General features: G+C 36.2%; 1 protein-coding gene across 1 annotated transcript in view; it reads right to left on the minus strand.

Annotated features, from left to right (window-relative positions):
• hdm (meiosis specific with OB domains hold'em) overlaps window positions 1-19679 on the minus strand; it is a 297283-nt gene that overhangs the window by 30342 nt on the left and 247262 nt on the right. Inside the window, exons 8-9 of the mRNA XM_090415441.1 lie at window positions 15058-15153; window positions 9473-9568 (exon numbers count right to left, since the gene is read on the minus strand). Coding sequence (XP_090271567.1) covers window positions 9473-9568; window positions 15058-15153 — 192 coding nt within the window. The remainder of the gene's footprint in view (window positions 1-9472; window positions 9569-15057; window positions 15154-19679) is intronic.

Consider the following 19679-nt stretch of genomic DNA (forward strand, 5'->3'; position numbering starts at 1 on the left):
GTTACAAGAGCATTAGATGAGGGAAAGGCATATACTGCAATTTTCTTAGATTTAGCGAAGGCATTTGACTGGGTGCCACATGATAAGCTGATATTTAAGTTGCAGCATATGGGTCTGGATGCGAGATTGGTCAACTGGATTCAGGATTGGCTGTCCAATAGGTATCAGAATTGTGTATGGTAGGGCAATTTCAAGGAAGCAGAGGGTTACAAGTGGGGTCACACAGGGCTCAGTACTGGGACCTATATTGTTTAACCTTTATATCAATCACATTGTCAGTGGATTGCAAGGGGATATTCAGTTGTTTGTGGATGATGCGAAGCTGGGAAGGGTTATTAGTAATAGTGTAGATGCCGCAGCCCTGCAAGAGGATTTGAATAAGCTAGATAGATGGGCAAATGAATGGGGGTTTAAGTTTAATGCAGCAAAATGTAAGGTCTTGAGGTTTGGGAAACATCGATGGGACACTGCATACTCTATGGGAGGAGTTATACTAGAGGAAGTAGGGGAGACAAGAGATCTGGGGTTGATGATTGATAGAAACCTGAAATTTAGGGGACATATTGCAAAGGTGGTGGAGGTAACACAGAGGAATGCTGCAATAATGAGAAGGACGCTGACCTGCAGAGATAAAAGGGTTATCATTCTGTTGTATAAGTCCCTGATCAGACCACACTTGGACTATTGGACTATTGTTCTCAGATTTGGTCCCCAGGATTTGAAGGGGATAAATTAACTGTGGAAAGGTTACAAAGGCAGATAACAAAGATGGTTTCAGGACTGTACAATGATAGTTATGAAGATCGGCTGAGGGAATGTGGACTGCAGAGTTTGATGGATGGAAGAAGGAGAGGTGATATGATTGAGACTTTTAAACTGTTGAGAGGTGGTTACAGGGTTGACACTGGAGAGTTCTTTCGCTTGGTTGAACAGCGGGAAGGAGTGGTGACAAGAGGCTATCCCTGGAAGTTAAGAAAGGAATCTGTGAGCTAGAGGGTGAGGAGTGGTTTCTTTGCATGGAGGGTGGTTGAACCATGGAATGCATTGCCTGATGGAGTGGTGAGAGCTAGAACGGTCAATGAGTTTAAGGAGTGGTATGATAGACTTTGTGTTTCTTAGGAAGTACCTCACACGATGAGTCTTTTGACTCCATGGAGGCCTAAATAATAATAATATTAGACATTAGCCTCATTGTGGGAGACCCATCTTAAACAACACAAAGTCTATCATCCTATTCCTTAATACTGATAGGTTTTGCTCTCACTACCTATCAGTCAATGTATTCTGAGTTTGAACTTCCCGCCATGCAAAAAAACCACTGCTCATCCTTTTACTCACCACTTCAATTCATAACTTCCAGTGATGGTCCTTTACATTCCTTGTGATCTACCATACGAAAGAACTCCCTAGTTTCAACCTTGTAACTATCTCTCAAAAGTTTAAATGCTTCACTCATGCCACCTCTCCTTCTATCAACCAATCTCTTCAGTCCACGTCTTCAGTCTATCCTCATGGCTAACACTGTACAGTCCTGATATGATTTTTATCTGCTTTTGCACCATCTCCAAGATTAATTTATCCCCTTGAAATCCTGCCAATCAAATTTGAGAACAATAATCCATGTGTGATCTGATCAGACGTATGGTTTGGCACTTCCATTCTATCACTGCCATGGAACAATCTTACTCACATTTCACCCTAACGGCTCCGTAATGAGCAATTCCGTAATGTTTTTCGGTTAACGTTAAAAATTAACTGATCTATTTCTGTCGTTTTTTTTTTTTCTCCAAAAAAAAAGGGGGGGGACAAAAAGAAAATTTTGTTACAGCTAGTTAGTTACAGCACTGAATGTAGATATTTGGGTTTTCAAGAGGATTTGAATAAGCTCAAAAGTTGGATGAGTTTAAGGAGTTTGATAGACTATGTTCCATAAGGTGTTTAAGACGGATCTCTTACAGTGTATCATAAGTCCATGGAAGTCAGAAATAATAAAAATAAATATATTTTCCTTATGCTTCTGAAGGTTCAACCCTCTCCATCCCTCTAAGAATAAACCTGTTTTCCCCAGATGGAATACCTCAATAAAGTGATCATGATGATAAAAAAAAAAAAAAAACTCCAGAACTACATTGATAACTCAACCACCATTTCTGTATGATAAGGTCATTTGTCCACAATCATTTTTCCTCTTACTGGACACACAGGAAAAGGACTCCTTAGGACTTTCCTTGGATCACAGTGCTAGACACTTTTTCCAATTTTGTCTTTTTAACTCTAATTACTTTTTTGGCTTGAGTCTTATATTTCTCATGCAAGTACTCTCCACCACTCTTTATACTTATTCATAATCTCTATATTTATCTGCAGTTCTTGTGTGATTTTATTAGTCATCCACTTTACACCAAATCAACTTTTTTCAATTGAGGTATGCAAAAAGCTCAATAGAGACTTTCACGTAATGAGTTTTAGAATTTGTTGTCAAATTTTAAAGAAAGTCGGAGCTTACAGTGAAGACTTAACAAAGAGAGAGAGCATTATATAATATTCCATTCTACTTTACATAATTGCATTTAAAACATTCAACTATCTACTAAAGAACTGAGATTCTATAGTCAGTAGAATCTCAGTTCTTTAGTAGATAGTTGAATGTTTTAAATGCAATTATGTAAAGTATAATGGAATATTATATAATGCTCTCTCTATGTTAAGTCTTCACTCTAAACTCCGACTTTCTTTAAAATTTGACAAATTCTAAAACTCATTACGCGAAAGTCTCCATTGAGCTTTTAAAGCCAGGTTATGGGATTCTATAACCTGGCTTTTCAATGAGAGTCTGGCCATGGGAAAGGCGCCCAAGGAATGGAAGGAGGGCATGATAGTCCCATTGTATAAGGGTTGTAGTAGTGTTACGTCGTCACTTCGTGGCTTTGTCTTTTATTTATACTCGTTTTTCCTTATTTAGATCTAATTTACTTTTACCCTAATTTCTCTCAAGAGCTAAACCTAAATTTGGCCTTCAGTACACGATATAGAAAGACTATCTATATATCTGGCCGATTTCTAGATTAATCACGTATATCAATTAACTCGGACAAAAGGGTTTATCTTTTGTTAGGGACAAAATCCTTGGTGATTACTGTCTTAGATCTCCTGATCAGATACTGCCAAATTTATTTGTTATGCTGCGCCAGCCAATATTTTTAGGTTAGAAGGAATTCTTAAGCAGGGAAACTCTCTCGGATAACATACAGAGGTGAAGAATTAATACTTACCCTTAGCACTGAAATTCTCAATAACAACCATGTTTAAAATCGTTTGCAATCGTGGCTCTTAAACATCTATTCTACTCTGCTTAGGTTCAGTTTGATGAGTGGAAATTTGAATTCATTCTCAGGCCAATATCAGGTACAAAACATAAAACATATTTATTGAGATCTTAAGGTTATACATTTACATTCATGCACTCAAATCAATTTCATGTCATTCTAAAGTAAAGGACTAGTTAAACCAACTAAAACACAAATGGATACAATCATAAGATTAAGCATTAAACTACATTTACTCGATTCTCTTCTAAATTATGTTAGTTATTCATATAAATACTTGTCACAAATCATCTATATATACTTTCTCTAACAAAAATGCTCAGTGAAATTAAGCACCTGCTATCATCGATAATCACCTAAGAGTTCTATACTACATTCTCCTTGCTCACTATGTAACATTTCTTCACTCTAAGTGGGAAAGGAATAACAAAATTCTGTACGTTACCAGCTCTTGGGAAGATTAACAGATTCGTCACTTCGTTCACATTTTCATCTACTTGGCTTTACCAAACATCTGGCGATGTGCCCACATTTGTCTGGCTCTGATGCCGCTAGTCCTCGTCAGAGTTGCCGGTTCAGGAATTCCGTCCCGAGGAGATAGCTAGTCAGGGCGCTGGAACTGTGGGTGCCGACATCTAACATCTCAGGGCGATCCATCAGAAGGCGAGAGAGAGAGAGGCACAACGTCTGACCACGTAAAACACCCGGAAAGGGTCAGGAGAACAAGACAAAAAGCCTCAAGAGAGGGGAGCAAACCCCTTTTATTCTGAATCCTTGGCGCCCTCTTTACTGCCACGTTCTACCGCACGGCACCCGTCTTCTTTGCCCGCAAGATGATCCAGTATACAGCATCTCCTTGTGTGGCATCTTCCAGGAAAATGAACTAGCGCTGCTTTCCATGTAAATGCATATGCCTCAAGCCAAACATTCACCCGAACGGTCCGCCCGCAAACTCTGGACCTTTGTTTACACTTTGATAAACATCTCATTTCACATATACCCTTTTATAGTTACAATTTACAAATTGGATATCTTCACTTTGATTTGAATAAACAAGTTTTCTTTTATAATTCTACATTTAAAGGCATTTATAGCCCTATTTACAATCCTTTTGATAGCTTAAGTACAAGTTTCTCATTGCTGATATGTTAGACTTGTTAAATCTTGAATGAATTAATTTTTGTTATAAATTCTCCCATTCAAGATCTAACAGTAGAATAGAAGTGTCAAACTATAGGCCAGTTTGTATTTCATAGTAGTTAAGGTTTTGAAGAAATTAGTGAGGGTTCTTCATAGTATTGGGAAGATGAGGGTAATGCTGAGCATGGATTTGTTAAGGGGTGCTCTTGTTTAAGTAATTTGAATGCCTTTTATAATAAAGTGACGAGCAGTTGATGAGGGAAAGGCATATTTTGCTTTTTGATTTTACAAAGGCATTTGATGGGTGCCACATGATAAACTGATATTTAAGTAGCAGCACATGCATTTGAACATCAGGTTAGTGAACTGGATTTGGGATTGGCTATCTGATAGAACTGTGTATGGGAGGGGGGGGGAGCTGTATCAAGAAAGCAGAGTTAAAAGTAGGTGCTACAGGTGTCAGTACTGGGACCTATATTGTTTAACATTTATGCCAATGACATTGTTAATTATGAATTGCAGGGGGATATTCATGTGAAGCAGGAAGAATTATTAGTAATAGGATTTGAATAAAATGGACAGATGGGCAAATGAAAGGGGGTTGCAGTTTAACTCAGCTAAATGTAGTCTTGAAGTTTGGGATACATCGATGGGTGGCTGCATACTCTGTTGAAGAAAGTGGGGAAGGAAAGGAATCGAGTGTGGTGATTGATAGAAACTTGAAAATCAGGGAACATATTGCAAAGGTGGTAAAGGTAACCCAGAGAATTACTGCAATATTTGAGAATACTGAACCAGCAGAAATAAAAGAGTTGTCATTCCATAGTATAAAGCCCTGCTCAGATCACATCTGGACTATTGTGCTCAGATTTGGTCGTCAGGATTTGAAGGAGATAATTTAACATTGGAAAGAGTGCAGAGGCAGATAACAAATATGATATCAGGACCATATGTTAATTATGAGGATAGACTGAGAGAATGTGAATTGCAAAGTTTGGTAATAGAAGAAGGAGAGGTCATATGATTGAGACATTTAAGTCGCTGAGAGATAGTTACAGGGTTGGCACTGTTGAGTTCTTATGTTTGATGGAACAAGGGGCCATTCCTGGAAGTTGCAAATGGAATGGCGAGCAAGAGGATGAGGAGTGACTTCTTTGCATGGAGGGTGGTTGAATTATGGAATGTATTGCCTGATAGAGTCATGAGAGCATGAACAGTCAATGAATTCAAGGAGTGATATGATAGACTTTGCATTTTCTAGGGTGGGCCTTCCTCCATGGGGTCACAAGACTTCATGGAAGTCCTGAATAATAAATAAATACATAAAAAACAGTACTCAATGTGAATTCCAAACTGTCAAATTCAGCTTTATTATTATCAATTACATGATATTTCCAAGGAGTGGGTCCAAGAACTCATTGTGGGAGGGCCCACTATACACAACTCACTGTCTTCAATGCTTATTCCTCCAAGTACCCATAATGAGACTACAACCACCAACATATATCATCTACCACCCGTTACCACCAATAGTATTTTATGTCTCTTATCTTGGCCAATTGGCTGTATGCATGAAAAACTCAGGTTTCTGGAAGAAACAACCCTGATACCTCCATATGAAATTGGCTAACTCACCTTCAACTGATAAAGCCCATATATATATATATTATTGCCCATGTAAAGCTCATATATATTTATATATATAAAGATTCTTTATGTTAAAAGATTATTTGTTTCTTTCCTTTTCTCCACTTTTTTTTAATTGTTGGAAGTGACCTTTATATTTCTTCTAAAAAAAGTTTAGAGGCCACAACCTTTCTTATTGAGGGTTGAAGTTTACACTCCTCAATCAGTTTACAAAAGAAGCATGTTTGGCCTCTAGAGTACAGTTTCTGGACTCTCTTAATCTTTAGCCTACCCACAGCACTAAACTGTATGATAGGCCTGCGGTATTTCGTGGGATCCACATTGAAAAATAATAATAAATAAACTAATGGAATGGTATATTGAATTACATACATGGAATATAGGATGAAATCTTCTCCCAGAAAATTGATGCAACAACAAAAAAAAAAAAAAAAAAAAGGTTGAAGCAATCCACGATCAACATCTCAAAGCTAATGTGCCTACAGACAATGCCAGTAAGCTTCACGATCTCATTGTCTCATCAATTCAAGACATGATCAAGAAAGAAAATAAGAAGTGCAATGCCATCCTAAACTTTCATTCAGAAACCGACACAATGCTAAATGATAACATTTGCAGTCTCACTGAACAATGCAATTTCGACCCCAAGAAAATCATTGGGTGTCACCATTTCAGGCCCATAATCTCAGAGATGGAGCAAACTTCCTGCACTTAATAAAATTTACCTGCAATACCTTGATAAACCAATTTCTGGCATTTATATCAGCCATGAACAGCAAGTTGGAAGGCACCAGCCCAGCATCACATCTGCAAGCCCAGGCAGATCTTACCTATGCACAGCACAAAAAAAGGCAGCAATTAAGAAAAGAACTAGAAGAGAAGTGCCAAAGTAGAGAAGAAACATTGACAATCAATTACAAAGAAGGGATACTAATGAGAAAATCAAACTCTGTAAAAAACCAGTGTGAATACCTGAACCCAAACATTGCATAGGAAATGTATGTGATGCATGTGGTCAAAAACAAACTTCAATGAACCTTCCAGACCCATTTACAAATATCATGGCCTCAGTTCTAACCTTAATGATGTTCATTCATCTTCAGTCTTCAAATCTCAGTTACTGACAGAAACTCAATCTCAACCTCCTCAAATAATACCCATCTCTGCTTTTCCAACTACACATTCTGTAACTCCTTTTGCCTCGGATATAGGGTCTGTGCATATGTTCACTCCGATATACCATGCCAGAGAGTATCCAACCTGGAATCTCCCAATTTTGACCTCCCTTGGCTAAAAATCACCCTGCCCCATTCTACCAAATTTATATGCTATCTCTACCACTCTCCTAATGCCAACAACCACTCTGAATTCTTCAATTCAATCACCATTCCTTAAATGTTAATTTTCTCCCATCCAACTCTCCAAATAATGAAGTCATCTTCCTCGGGGACTTCAATGTCACAACACTAGCTGGATGCCCACCTCCAGCTGCACAGATCAACAAGTAGAGAGGCCGAGACTTTTGCAATCGCAGATGATTTTACACAAATTGTCCACATGCCCACCAGAATACCAGACAATCCCAACCACTCTCCAACACTTTGGAACTCTTCCTCACTAGTGACCAGTCAGTACACTGTAAATGTTGTCTGTCCTATAGGCAGCTCAGATCACAATGTAGTGCAGATCTCTTCTCCCATGGAGCAACGCATGCACAAACACTCATATCCATGTGTTGTATGGCATTACCAAAAAGCCAAGTGGGACAATCTTTGCAGCTTCTACTTGGGATTGTGATTGTGATTGGGATTGTCTGGTATTCTGGTGGGCATGTGGACAATTTGTGTAAAATCATCTGCGATTGCAAGTCTTGGCCTCTCTACTTGTTGATCTGTGCAGCTGGAAGTGGGCACCCAGCTAGTGTTGTGACATTGAAGTCCCTGGTCAGATTATTGTTCCGGTCGCCTGAACCAAACGTGCAGAAAGAATCACTGAAATAATACTTACTAGCATGGAAATATATTCCCTTCTCCATCCTAAATTCTTGTCCCCTATCTAATTCTTGTAATTCTTGGTTTTTCCACAGGTGTGCCAAGGCTGTACAAAAGAAGAGTTAGGCATACCACAACTGGCTTGCATCCAAAACTCCATCTTTTCAGCCTACACCAAAACCTGGAATAGCAGCAAGAAAATTATCATCACATTGAAAACTGATTTTGAGAGAGCTAAAAGCAAGAATTTTGGTAAAAAGAATAAAAATCTCTTAACCCTGATGGCATCCCTCCAATTGTTCTAAAGGTCTGTGCCCCAGAGCTGACTCCCACTTTATGCCACCTATTTACACTTTCTTATTCCACTAGTGTCTATCCTGCAGTCTGGAAAGTAGCCCATATACAACCTATTTCTAAGAAGGTGACAAATTACTTTCAAACTACAGTCCAATTTCTCTCACTTCAATTCTTTCTTAAGTAATGGAAAGAACCATCAATGGCCAACTCCTACACTGCTGTGAAGACTCTCATCTAATAAATGACTAACAGTATGAATTCCATCACCATCGATCAACAGGGGATCTACTAACCCACATCACCCATCTCTGGACAAACACCTTGGAAAGGTTTGACAAATCTCAAGTGGTTGCCCTTGATATCTCCAAAGCTTTTTGACTGAGTTTGTCACAAAGACCTATTAGGAAAACTCCCATCATTCAGTCTGCCCCCCTGACTTCTGCAATTGGGTAGCCAGCTTTCTAGTTGGATGCTCACTTCAAGTGAGCATTCCCTCAAAATTGGTAGATCGCTCCTTATCTTCTGTCCATACAATTAATGGTGGGGTCCCACAAGGCTCTGTTCTCTTGCCCACTCTCTTCCTTCTATACATAAACTATCCTCTAGCTAACTGCCAATCCAGTACACTGTTTTGCTGATGACAGCACTACACTCCTCATATGTTTGATAGACATATGAGGAGTGTAGTGCCCCCCCCCCCTTGCAAATCACCACGGCCTAGAAATCTGACCTTTACTATCTTAAATTCCAATCTTCAAAGCATTCGTCAATGGCGTTTGGATAACATTATCAATTCAATGCCAGCAAAACACAGCTCTGCATTATTTCCCACAAAAAAAAAAAAGTTGTCTTCTCCAAAACAACTTTTGGAGTTGTTTTGAAGAAAATATATATTTTTCCAATATATACATACTAATATATATATTAGTAGGAAACAATAAATTTCGTACAATATTTCTGAAATTTTCATATGAATTAACTTACTTTAGCCTAAAATTAAAAAGTTTAAGCAATTATTTTTAACTATCACCAAAGTTATTTTAAAAACTAAGCAGAAAAAAAATAATTCACCTATGAAATCAACAGCTCTATCTTCATCAAAGTTATCTCCTGAACCAATATTTGCAATTCGGGCATACTGACATAAAATACGTCCTTCTGGTGTAACTGAATAAAAATATATAAGAAAATTAAATTTAAAAAAAAAATTAATTAACAAGGTCGTGAGTATCTTTCAACATGTATGCCACACCATATTTTAAAATTCAGTCATTATTTCTTAACTCAATATAGCAATGCATTCTGATATTTCCATAGTAATGCATTCCATCCCAATATAATCACTACTCTTTAAGCAAAAAAAAAAAAAAAAAAACTGTACTTTCACTCCCTTTCTCATTACCTTCCTTATACAATTCCCAGAGATGGTTTTTCATGTTTTCCCTTTACTCTATGAATAATAATTTGTGTATTAAACCTATCTCCAGCTTATGACAATTGTGAAGTGTTAAATAAGAATCAAGAATGAATGTTAGACAAAAGGCAGAGAAGAGCATAAAACTGAGAATTAGACAGAAAGTTAGAAGTGAATGAAGAGGATATATTCCAAATGCCGAGTACACTAAATATCACTAAGGCAGGGTGGAATTTCACCACGTGTTTTAAGGGAATGCGTTATTTAACTGACTGTAACTTGGCTGTTTAATGCTGAAAGATTTTTCACTTGATTATCCTATAAATTAGATGTCAAGAAATTATATTCTTGGTTTCATCCTTTCTTCAAATATAAGCAAACAAAGTTTGCACATGAAGTAACTTCATAACTAGGCTACTTGTACAAATATAGAAGCTAATGACTTCACATCCTGTATTGCAATACACATATCCTGATGGACGTGTATAATGCTATGCATTATAGGAATGGCCACTATCCAGACTGATTTTGACCTTTATTGAACAAGTGAAAAAAACTTTCAACATCTATCTCTAATACAAAGTATTTTAGTAATAAGTTGTGATACCTTTGGCTACTATTTGGAAATGACTTCTGCATTACTTCAACTTTGGTGTCACTTCTAGGTGTGGCTCCCATTGATGAGACCACTATTAGCCTCTGATGCATCCACTGATTAGCTTCTATATGCAAGTAGCCCAGTCATGAAATTACTTCATGTGCAAAATTTGTTTGCTTACACTTGGATAAAGGATGAAACCAAGAATATAATTTATTGGCTGTTTAATGAAAGTCTTGCAATGCGGCAGGTAGACTGAGGGCATATGGATTGCAGAGTTTTGTGGATTGAAAGCAAAGGTGAGACAGGACTGAGGCATTTAAGCTTTTGAATGGTTATTATCATATCCACTAACCGTATGATATAAGGTTAGTGGTTTGGATTGGTTACTGGCTTTCTGATAAATATCAGAGAGTTCTATATGGGAGGGGGGAAGGTAGAAGCAGAGCCGGCGTTAGGGTCTTTGCCGCCCACATGCAATGTCTATCTAAGTGCCCCCTGTAACGATCCGGGCATGTGTGGTTCTTTTACTATAATAAAAATTTAAATTATTTGAAATTTCTTAAATAAATTTTGACAGAACAGCCACACATTGGTTCGCTAAATGTAACGAACCGGGGGTGTTGACTAGGCCGGATAATCGTTAAAAACCCGAATATTCAAAAAATTCTCAAATTTAAAGCAAATTTTGACAAAGCCACTTCACTTTAATCATTGAATATATAATGATACAGGGATTTTAGCCTTCTCACCAAACCGAATCGCTAACAAAATTAAAATGAATTTTAATTAAAGTTAAAATTTATTTGAACTAAAGTTTAAAAAATTCTTGCATTTTACAAGTTACTAAATTCTTAGTAACTTGTAAAACTTTTTTAGTAATTTTATAAGTGGAACTATCTTTTAGTAAAATAAAAGAAACTCAAGATAGATGAGAAAATAAGAAAAGAATTCAGAAATAATTAGCACATTTAATATAAGTATTCAAAAAATAACATCTTTACAGAATAACAGAAAATAAATTAAATTACATAAATATACTTAAAAGTTTTTTAAATTAAAATTTTAGGGTTTTTGATTTCATACTCATAAAATTAGAAATAATGGTCTTAACGTCTAATTCCGCAAATATATCATTTTCAATAGCTATTAATGCCAAACTAACAAGCCTCTTTTTGTGACATACTTGTTCTTAAGTAAGTTTTAATCAATTTCAACTTGGAAAAGCAACGTTCACCGCTCGCTACACTAACAGGTAAGGTTAATATTATTCTTAAAGCAATTGAAAAGTTAGGGAAAGATAAATTATTGGATACAATAAAACTAAGAATATCGAAAGGGTTTTGAATATTTAAATTATCCTTCCGAGAAATATCCCAGAAAACACATAACTCGTCATATAGTTCTACTGCATTTACGTCTTTATTGTCGCCATCCTACAAGAGAATCTCTAAATCGTCACAATTTTTTCGTAAATCTTCGTTATTCATTTGTAGTAATCTATACAAGAAATTGAAATTATTATATGTTTTTAGTTGTTCAAAACGTTCTATTAACGAACACATTGCAACATCTAGAAGTGTATAAAACACATTCACTCTAAATTTATCTTCTGGCGATTGTGGCATTTTGTCATGATACTCATAGTCAAATTGTCGTGCCTTCTTTTGTCTTCGGACTTCCGTACCAGTTTTAAATTCTTGTTCTCCGTCCACCTCTTCACTCAGTTCTTTTGCCCTTTTAGAACTTCTTTAAAATTTGTATCTGATCGATACTCTTGTAAGAATATTTTTAAGTTTTTGATAAATTCTAAAGCAAGTGTAATGTTCATATTTTTGTCTTAAAGCATTTTATTCATAGGGTTTATACTGTTAAGTAAATCATGCCCAGTTATAAGAGAGCAAATAAATTTGTAGTCCTTTATTTAGCACATAATGTTTATGCTTCATGCTGAGTTTCTTTATTAAAATTTTCATTATTAAAAATTTCAAAAAGTGCATCGTAAATTTCTCGTAACTGATATCGTAGAGGGCGGATTGCATTAATTTTACTTTCCCATCGCGTTTTTGATGGCTGTTTCAAAGTTAAAATTTTTACGAACTTTAAAAGGATTGCCCAATGTTTGTAAGAGAATGAAAAGAAATTGTATATTTCTTGAATAATTGCAAAGAAACTAATTGTATCTGCATATACTTTGGCTGTATCGTTAATGATTAAATTTAGAGTATGAGCAGCACATGGCACGTAAAAAGCTCGAGGATTTTTGTTCAAAAGGAAATTTTGGAGCCCATATTTTTTTCCCTTTCATATTTGCCGCATTGTCATACCCTTGACCTCGAATATCTTCAATGGGGATGTTCCATTTTTTCAGTTGTTCCATTATTGTTGCACATAAACCACATCCTGTGGAATCTGATATATCTGCAAAACCTAAAAAGTTTTCACTGATCTTGACAATTCCATTGTCACAGGAAACAAAGCGAATAATAATGGTCATTTGTTCTGTTTTACTTGCATCAGGTGTGCAGTCTAAAATTATGGAATAATATTTAGATTTTCAAATTGATAATAAAATTGTATCGCTGATTGCATTTCTTAAAGTTTCCAATATTTCATTTTGTCTGTCTTTACTCAAATAGTGTACTCTATTATTTCGATGTAGGGCCCTTTCAACATGATTTTTCCACAACGGGATCAAACTTCGCAAACAGTTTGACTAATTTTAAAAAATTGCCGTTATTCCTTTCATATAATTTATCAGATGCCCGCGAAAAGCTAAATTGGCTACCAAGGAATTTTATAATTTCAATCAAGCATTCTAAAACACTCGTCCAATGTTTCTTTTCCATTTCATACATGCTTTGAGTCTGGCAATTAATAGTAGTTTTGTTTTTTAAATTTTTATCAAGCTCCTTCTAGTTTAAGAAATTTTTAATGTGAGTTAAACTAGTCTCATGTCTATGCAAAGTTGTACTTATTGTTTTAACACTTTCTACAAAAATTTTTGTAGAAAGTGTTATAACCTTCTACAAAAATACTTGATTCAGTAGGTGCAAAAAATTTGCAACAAAAGCAAAAAACAGAATTTAAAGTTTCGGAATAAATGAGCCATGTTCTTGGCACAAACTCCCCATTTTCCATTTTTCTATTATAATACGTGTTGCCAAATTTAATACCATATGTATCTCTGGGATATATTATATTTTTCTTTTGAACAGGCCCCATTTCAATTAAAACAACTCATAACTTTTCATCAATATTTCACCATTCACCTGTATCTTCTAAATTTACAGAGACTAGCAATGTGTTAATTTCATGGTCAACTACAACTAAATCTTCTCCTAACTATTTTTCACTTAAATCATGCATCTTGTTATCTTGTTCATAGTTGCAATAGTACTTTGATGCAAACTGGATGATGTGCACGGTTCTTCAACTCTGATTTTTGATGTATCAAGTTGGTTACAATCTGCATCAGAATATTTTGATATTTTAACAAATTTATTAAGAGCCCCAGTTTGTTTCTTAACATCTGCTTCTTTCGCCGCATGTTGCTTACGCTTTTGTGCACCAGATAACTTTTTTTTTCTTTAAATTTTTGATTCCATTTCTATTTTATACCCACAAGAAATTATTACACAACACGACACAGAGACGAAAATAAGTCTGCACTGCGCTGCGGTCAGTAGCCTACTGAGATGCCTACCATATGACTGGTTAATTAGCAACAAATGTTTTGTACGAAAATTCGTTTCTGCACATAAAAACCGTTCACCATTTCACTTTAGATAGACTGCAGTAGACACAACATTCTCTACGCAAGCATTTAGCCTGCTCTCGCTGCAAAATTGTAAACAGCCGGTTGATCAAAGAGGCGGCAATATACAATTTTTCTTAATTTTTATTCGGTGTATCCGGTCTTATTTATTTTAATATTGATCATTCTAAGAATTTTTTGTTTTTATGATAAAAATTTTTTTTCTTAAAAATGAACTTACGAACGGTGCCCCCTTCATAGCGGTGTCTGCATGCCCACTTCCGCCGGCCCTGGGTAGAAGGCTGGGAGGCTATCACAGATTTGGAAGGTAATGTGTAGTTCCACAGAGTTTAGTACTGGGAACATAGGGATCAACATACAAGATGACTGTAGATAGAAATTTGAAGTTCAGAGGATATATGGCAAAGGTGTGAACACAACTCAGAGAATCACTGCAATATTGAGGATGACACTGACCATGAGAAATAAAAAGAGTGTGGTTCCATCATATAAAGCTTTGATCAGATTACAGCCAGATTCCTGTGCTGAGATCTGTCACTGGGATTTTTACAGCTTACTCATGTAAAAAAAATGCAGAATTTTATTCAATTTGAATAAAATGTTTTTTACATGTGTAAGCTGTAAAATTTCTGTAAATATGTCTAGTATACATGTTCCATTAAAACTATTCAATATTTTGGTCTCTTATTAATCCAGAACAAATGTGTCCTTAATTCATATCTAGCAAAGTTAATAAACTTGTTAGTATTTCAAAACTGTACGGATGGTTAATTAAAAAATAATTGATTCCATCTTTAGACAACTACTATTTGTTTTATATTTCAGTTATACTTGCCAAATTTAAATCTACACAGAACATCGATTACCTGGATCAGGAGTAAACACTGTTGAATTAACTGCTGTAGCTGCCATTCCATTCAAAAATTTACTATAAGCAACTCGGATATCACTGATGTACAGAACTAAAATTGGGAGGGAGGAAAAAAAAATCAGTCCCATGCATAACTATTAAAAGTTATAAATTATAAATTTACAAAAAGGGTGGTGATATTTCTTTAAAGAATCATTAATTTAATGATAAATTATAGAAGGATCAAGATAGCTAATTATTATTTTTTGTTCTGCAAACTCTTTATAATCAAGTATTTAGTAGTATTATTATTATACAGATATCTCTATGAATTCAGAAGACACCATGGGAGACAGCACTATTATTCACACAATACTTATCATATCTCTCCTTAAACTCATTCACTATCAGGACACAACTAACATTGTTAATCTGTTCAAATCATTTACTAGTCTCCAAGCAAAAAATCTAGTCTGTACATTTTTACTTATCACACTCTTACACAACTTTAAGGATGATCAAGGAGAGAACTAGGAGGATCTCTAGGTCTCTCACTAATTGTCATATATTGAAAAATCCCTTTTATGTCAATCTTATAGAATCCCTTTAGTAACTTTTATATGTCCTTTCTCCTCTGCCTCTCAGTTAAACATTGTAACCTGCACGCCTTCAATTTATCCTCAAAGAGAGCATTCCACAGACCTCTCACTGGCTTCATTACTCATCTCTGGATCCTGTCCTCCTTACCCCTTTCCCATAAAACCCAGACAACCAGATCTGTGCACAGTAGTCTAAATGTGGCCATATCATAAAATATCATAAATGCAGTCTTATAAAGAGGGTTAATGACCCCCATATCTCTGCATATTAATGTATTCTTCAACATACAAGTAATCATTTCAGCTATTTTGCAAACATTTGCAATATGCCTTCTGAACGTCCAACTTTGTCCACCACTACATCCCAGAACCATCATTAATGGTTCTTGGATGTAGTGTACTTCTGTATTTACATTGATATTTTTCAATATGCTCAGCACCTTCATCTATCTTAACTTGTGCACATCAGTCTCGGTCACACCGACAACTGCAAAATCTCCACTGGGTGACATATACCCTGCAAAATGATCACTTAGTAACTCAACTATTTCTTCAGCTTCTGTCACTTTCTTATTATCGGCACCAACAAAAGCTATCCTTTCATAATCATCCTTCTGCCTACTTTCTACAAGCAAGCAACTTTAGGATTTCCTTTGGCCTGGTTAGCAAATTTCTTCTCATAATCTAATGTAACTCTCCATACCATGTTAGTCAGTGCTTTGTATTGCTCATAAGCATGCTGATCACCTTTTTCTTTTATTCTCTCCACAATGTTTTTTTAAGGGTCAAAGCTGTATAACTGAGAGGAGACCTCCACATAGCCTTTAAAGGAATGCGGAGAACCGACCAGGGCTTCTGACCTAATGTCCAATCCTCACCTTCTCGTGGTGCACCCTGTTGGGTATCTACTTTGATACTGAACGAACGAGGATGGGCTGGCAATTTGGGATTTAGCCGACCAAATTGTATTCTTATTTGTTAAACCAAAATAAAAAATGATGGTACAACATGACAAAATTTCATGCCGGCTGGGGCGTCGCCCGGTTAAACAAGGCCCCCGTTGTTTTCGCCAGGGAACCAGGGCCAACAGCGAAAAGTCAGCTACTGGAACAAATCTGAAAACAAACCCCAACTCAACATCACCAGAGTTAAAGATCGGTACTATCAATGTAAGAAGCCTGAATGGCAAAGAAATGGAGCTAGCTGAGGAATTAGATAAGTACCAGATTGACATAATAGGGATGACTGAAACAAAAAAGACCAAAACTGGTGAGATCTTTCTGAGCAATAAATACAAAATGTTATATTCAGGCAATGACAATCAAGGAAAAGAAGGAGTAGCCATAGTATTCAACACAAAATACGAGGCTAATCTTCTTGAATGGCAGTCAGTCTCAAGTAGAGTAATGTGGGCAAATATGAGAATGGGGAACTGGACAATGAGACTTATTTGTGCCTATGGTCCCACAGAAGGTTCTACTAAGGTAGAAGTGGAGGAATTTTTTGAGGCTTTAGAAAAAGCAACTGACACAATGAAAAAGGAAAAGTTGGTCCTTGTTGGGGATCTAAATAGCAGAGTAGGAAATGATTGTCAGACATACAAAAATATTTTGGGAAAATTTGGAGAAAAGAGCAAAGCTAATAATAATGGCAAATATCTGTTGGATTTCTGCTCAGGACATGGACTGGTTATTACTAACACCATGTTCCAACATAAAAATGTGCACAAATTCACATGGAGAGAAGAGGCTAGGAATAAGAAAAGTCTCATTGACTATGTTATTGTTGATAGTGATGTTTTCTCCCTGGTGCAGGGACACCAGAGTGTACAGAGGATTTGAAATTGGAAGTGATCACTATTTAGTCTTGAGCAGGATAAAATTGAATTTCATATTGAAAAGAATAACATGTAAGAAAGTTTTAAAGCGAATAAAAGTTGAGCAGCTCTCAGATGTGAACTGTAGACTAAAATACAGAAATATTATTGAAAAGAAAATGAAAGAGTTGGAGAACAGGAATCAAACCTTGGAGATTCAGTGGCAAACTCTGAAGGAAACATTGATTGATTCTGCCAGAGAGGCATGTGGTGAGGTTGTGTGCAAGGATAAAAAAATCAGAACTCCCTGGTGGACACAGGAAGTTAAAGAGGCAGTGAAGGAAAAGAAGAAAGCATATCAAAAGTTCCTAGCAAATAAGTCAGCTTTTACTCTTACAGAATACAGAGACAAATGTAAGAAAGCTAAACAGTGTGTAAAACTAGCTAAACAAAAGTCATGGGAGGACTTTGGCAAGAATATAGAAAATAAATATCAAGAAGGTGGCAAAATATTCTGGAGGTTGTTGAAGAAGCTTAGGAATGGAGGAAAGAGTGCTGTAAAAGGAATTAGAGATGATAAAGGTGAAATGAAAACAGGAGAAAAAGATATCCTTGAAGTATGGCGTAATTACTTTGAAAAACTGCTAAATGAAACAAGTAGTGATGACAGCACAGTGATAAAAAACACTGACCAGGCATGCAGTCAGGAATACATATCCATACTTGAAGTAGAAAAAGCCATCAAAGGCTTGAAATGTGGAAAGGCAGCAGGAGTAGATGATATTCGACCATAAATGCTGAAGTATGGTGGTATAAGAGTCTTACAGTGGCTGCACTGCATAGTTCAGAAAGCCTGGACAGAGGGACGAATTCCCGATGATTGGAGTAGAGCTCTCATAGTACCCATATATAAAAAGGGAAATAAGACTGAATGTGAGAATTACAGAGGTATTTCCATACTGAGTGTTCCTGGCAAGATCTATGCAAGTATACTTGAGAAACGGTTGAGAAGAATTGTGGAAGAAAAGCTTGGTGAAGAACAAGCTGGATTCAGGCCAAATAGAGGCTGGCAGGATCAGATCTTCACTTTACGACAAATAGTCGAGAAAGCATGGGAATATAACAAAGATCTGTATTTTAACTTTTGTCGATCTGGAAAAGGCATATGACAAGGTGCCAAGAGAGAAGCTATTCAATACACTGCAGTTATATAGTGTCAATGGGGCATTATTTCAAGCAATACTTAGTCTTTATTTGAGTTGTAAGTCAGCAGTTAGAATTGAAGGAAGTACAGGAAGATGGTTTAATGTTAAATCTGGTGTGAGACAAGGATGTACATTATCCCCTCTGTTATTCATTATCTATATGGATCACATTATGAAGGAATGTGGTATTAAACCTGATATCAAAATTGGAGATGTTAATGTCAGCTCTTTGCTTTATGCGGATGATGTTATACTTCTAAATAAATCCGCTACAAGTCTGCAAGATTCTCTGACTAAATTGAATAGCTGTTGTAATAGATATGGTATGAAGGTCAGCAATAAAAAGACAAAGACAATGAAAATAGGCAGAATCATTGAAAATGTCAACTGTGTTGTGAATGGAGAACCTGTGGAACAAGTAAAACATTTCAGCTACTTAGGCATGATTTTTACTGAAGGTAAATTAAATATGGAAATAGACAACAGAATCAGTAAAGCTGGTATCGTGGGAAGTCAATTGAATAAATTCATATCGAATAAGAAAGAAATTAGTCGAAACACTAAATTAGCTGTATACAAGACAGTGTTCAAACCAATTTTAACTTATGGATCTGAGAGCTGGGTCAGAAGTAAAACACTTGACCAAAGACTAGAGACCGCAGATATGACAGTCCTGAGAGAGATTAGATGCATGAACAGATGGCATCAATGGCAATATCATATTAAAAATGAGGATATTAGGAAAGAACTTGACATTGTCAGCATCCAGGAATGCGTTAGCAGAGCTAATCTCAGATGGTATGGTCACTTAAATAGAATGGGAGAGGAAAGATTAGCAAAACAAGTGTTCTCTGCCAGAATGGCAGGAAAACGACCCAGAGGAAGACCAAGATATAGGTGGATTGATACGGTACAAAGAGCCTTAGACGATAGAAATATAAGATCTGATAATGTTGGAGTCTTGACAAGTAACGGACTGATTTGGAGGAAAATTGTAGATAGGAAGTTAGTAATGATG

Source organism: Typopeltis vanoorti, chromosome 3, assembly GCF_054136105.1.
Source record: "Typopeltis vanoorti isolate ZY-2024b chromosome 3, IOZ_Tvanoo_1.0, whole genome shotgun sequence".
NCBI lineage: Eukaryota > Metazoa > Arthropoda > Arachnida > Uropygi > Thelyphonidae > Typopeltis > Typopeltis vanoorti.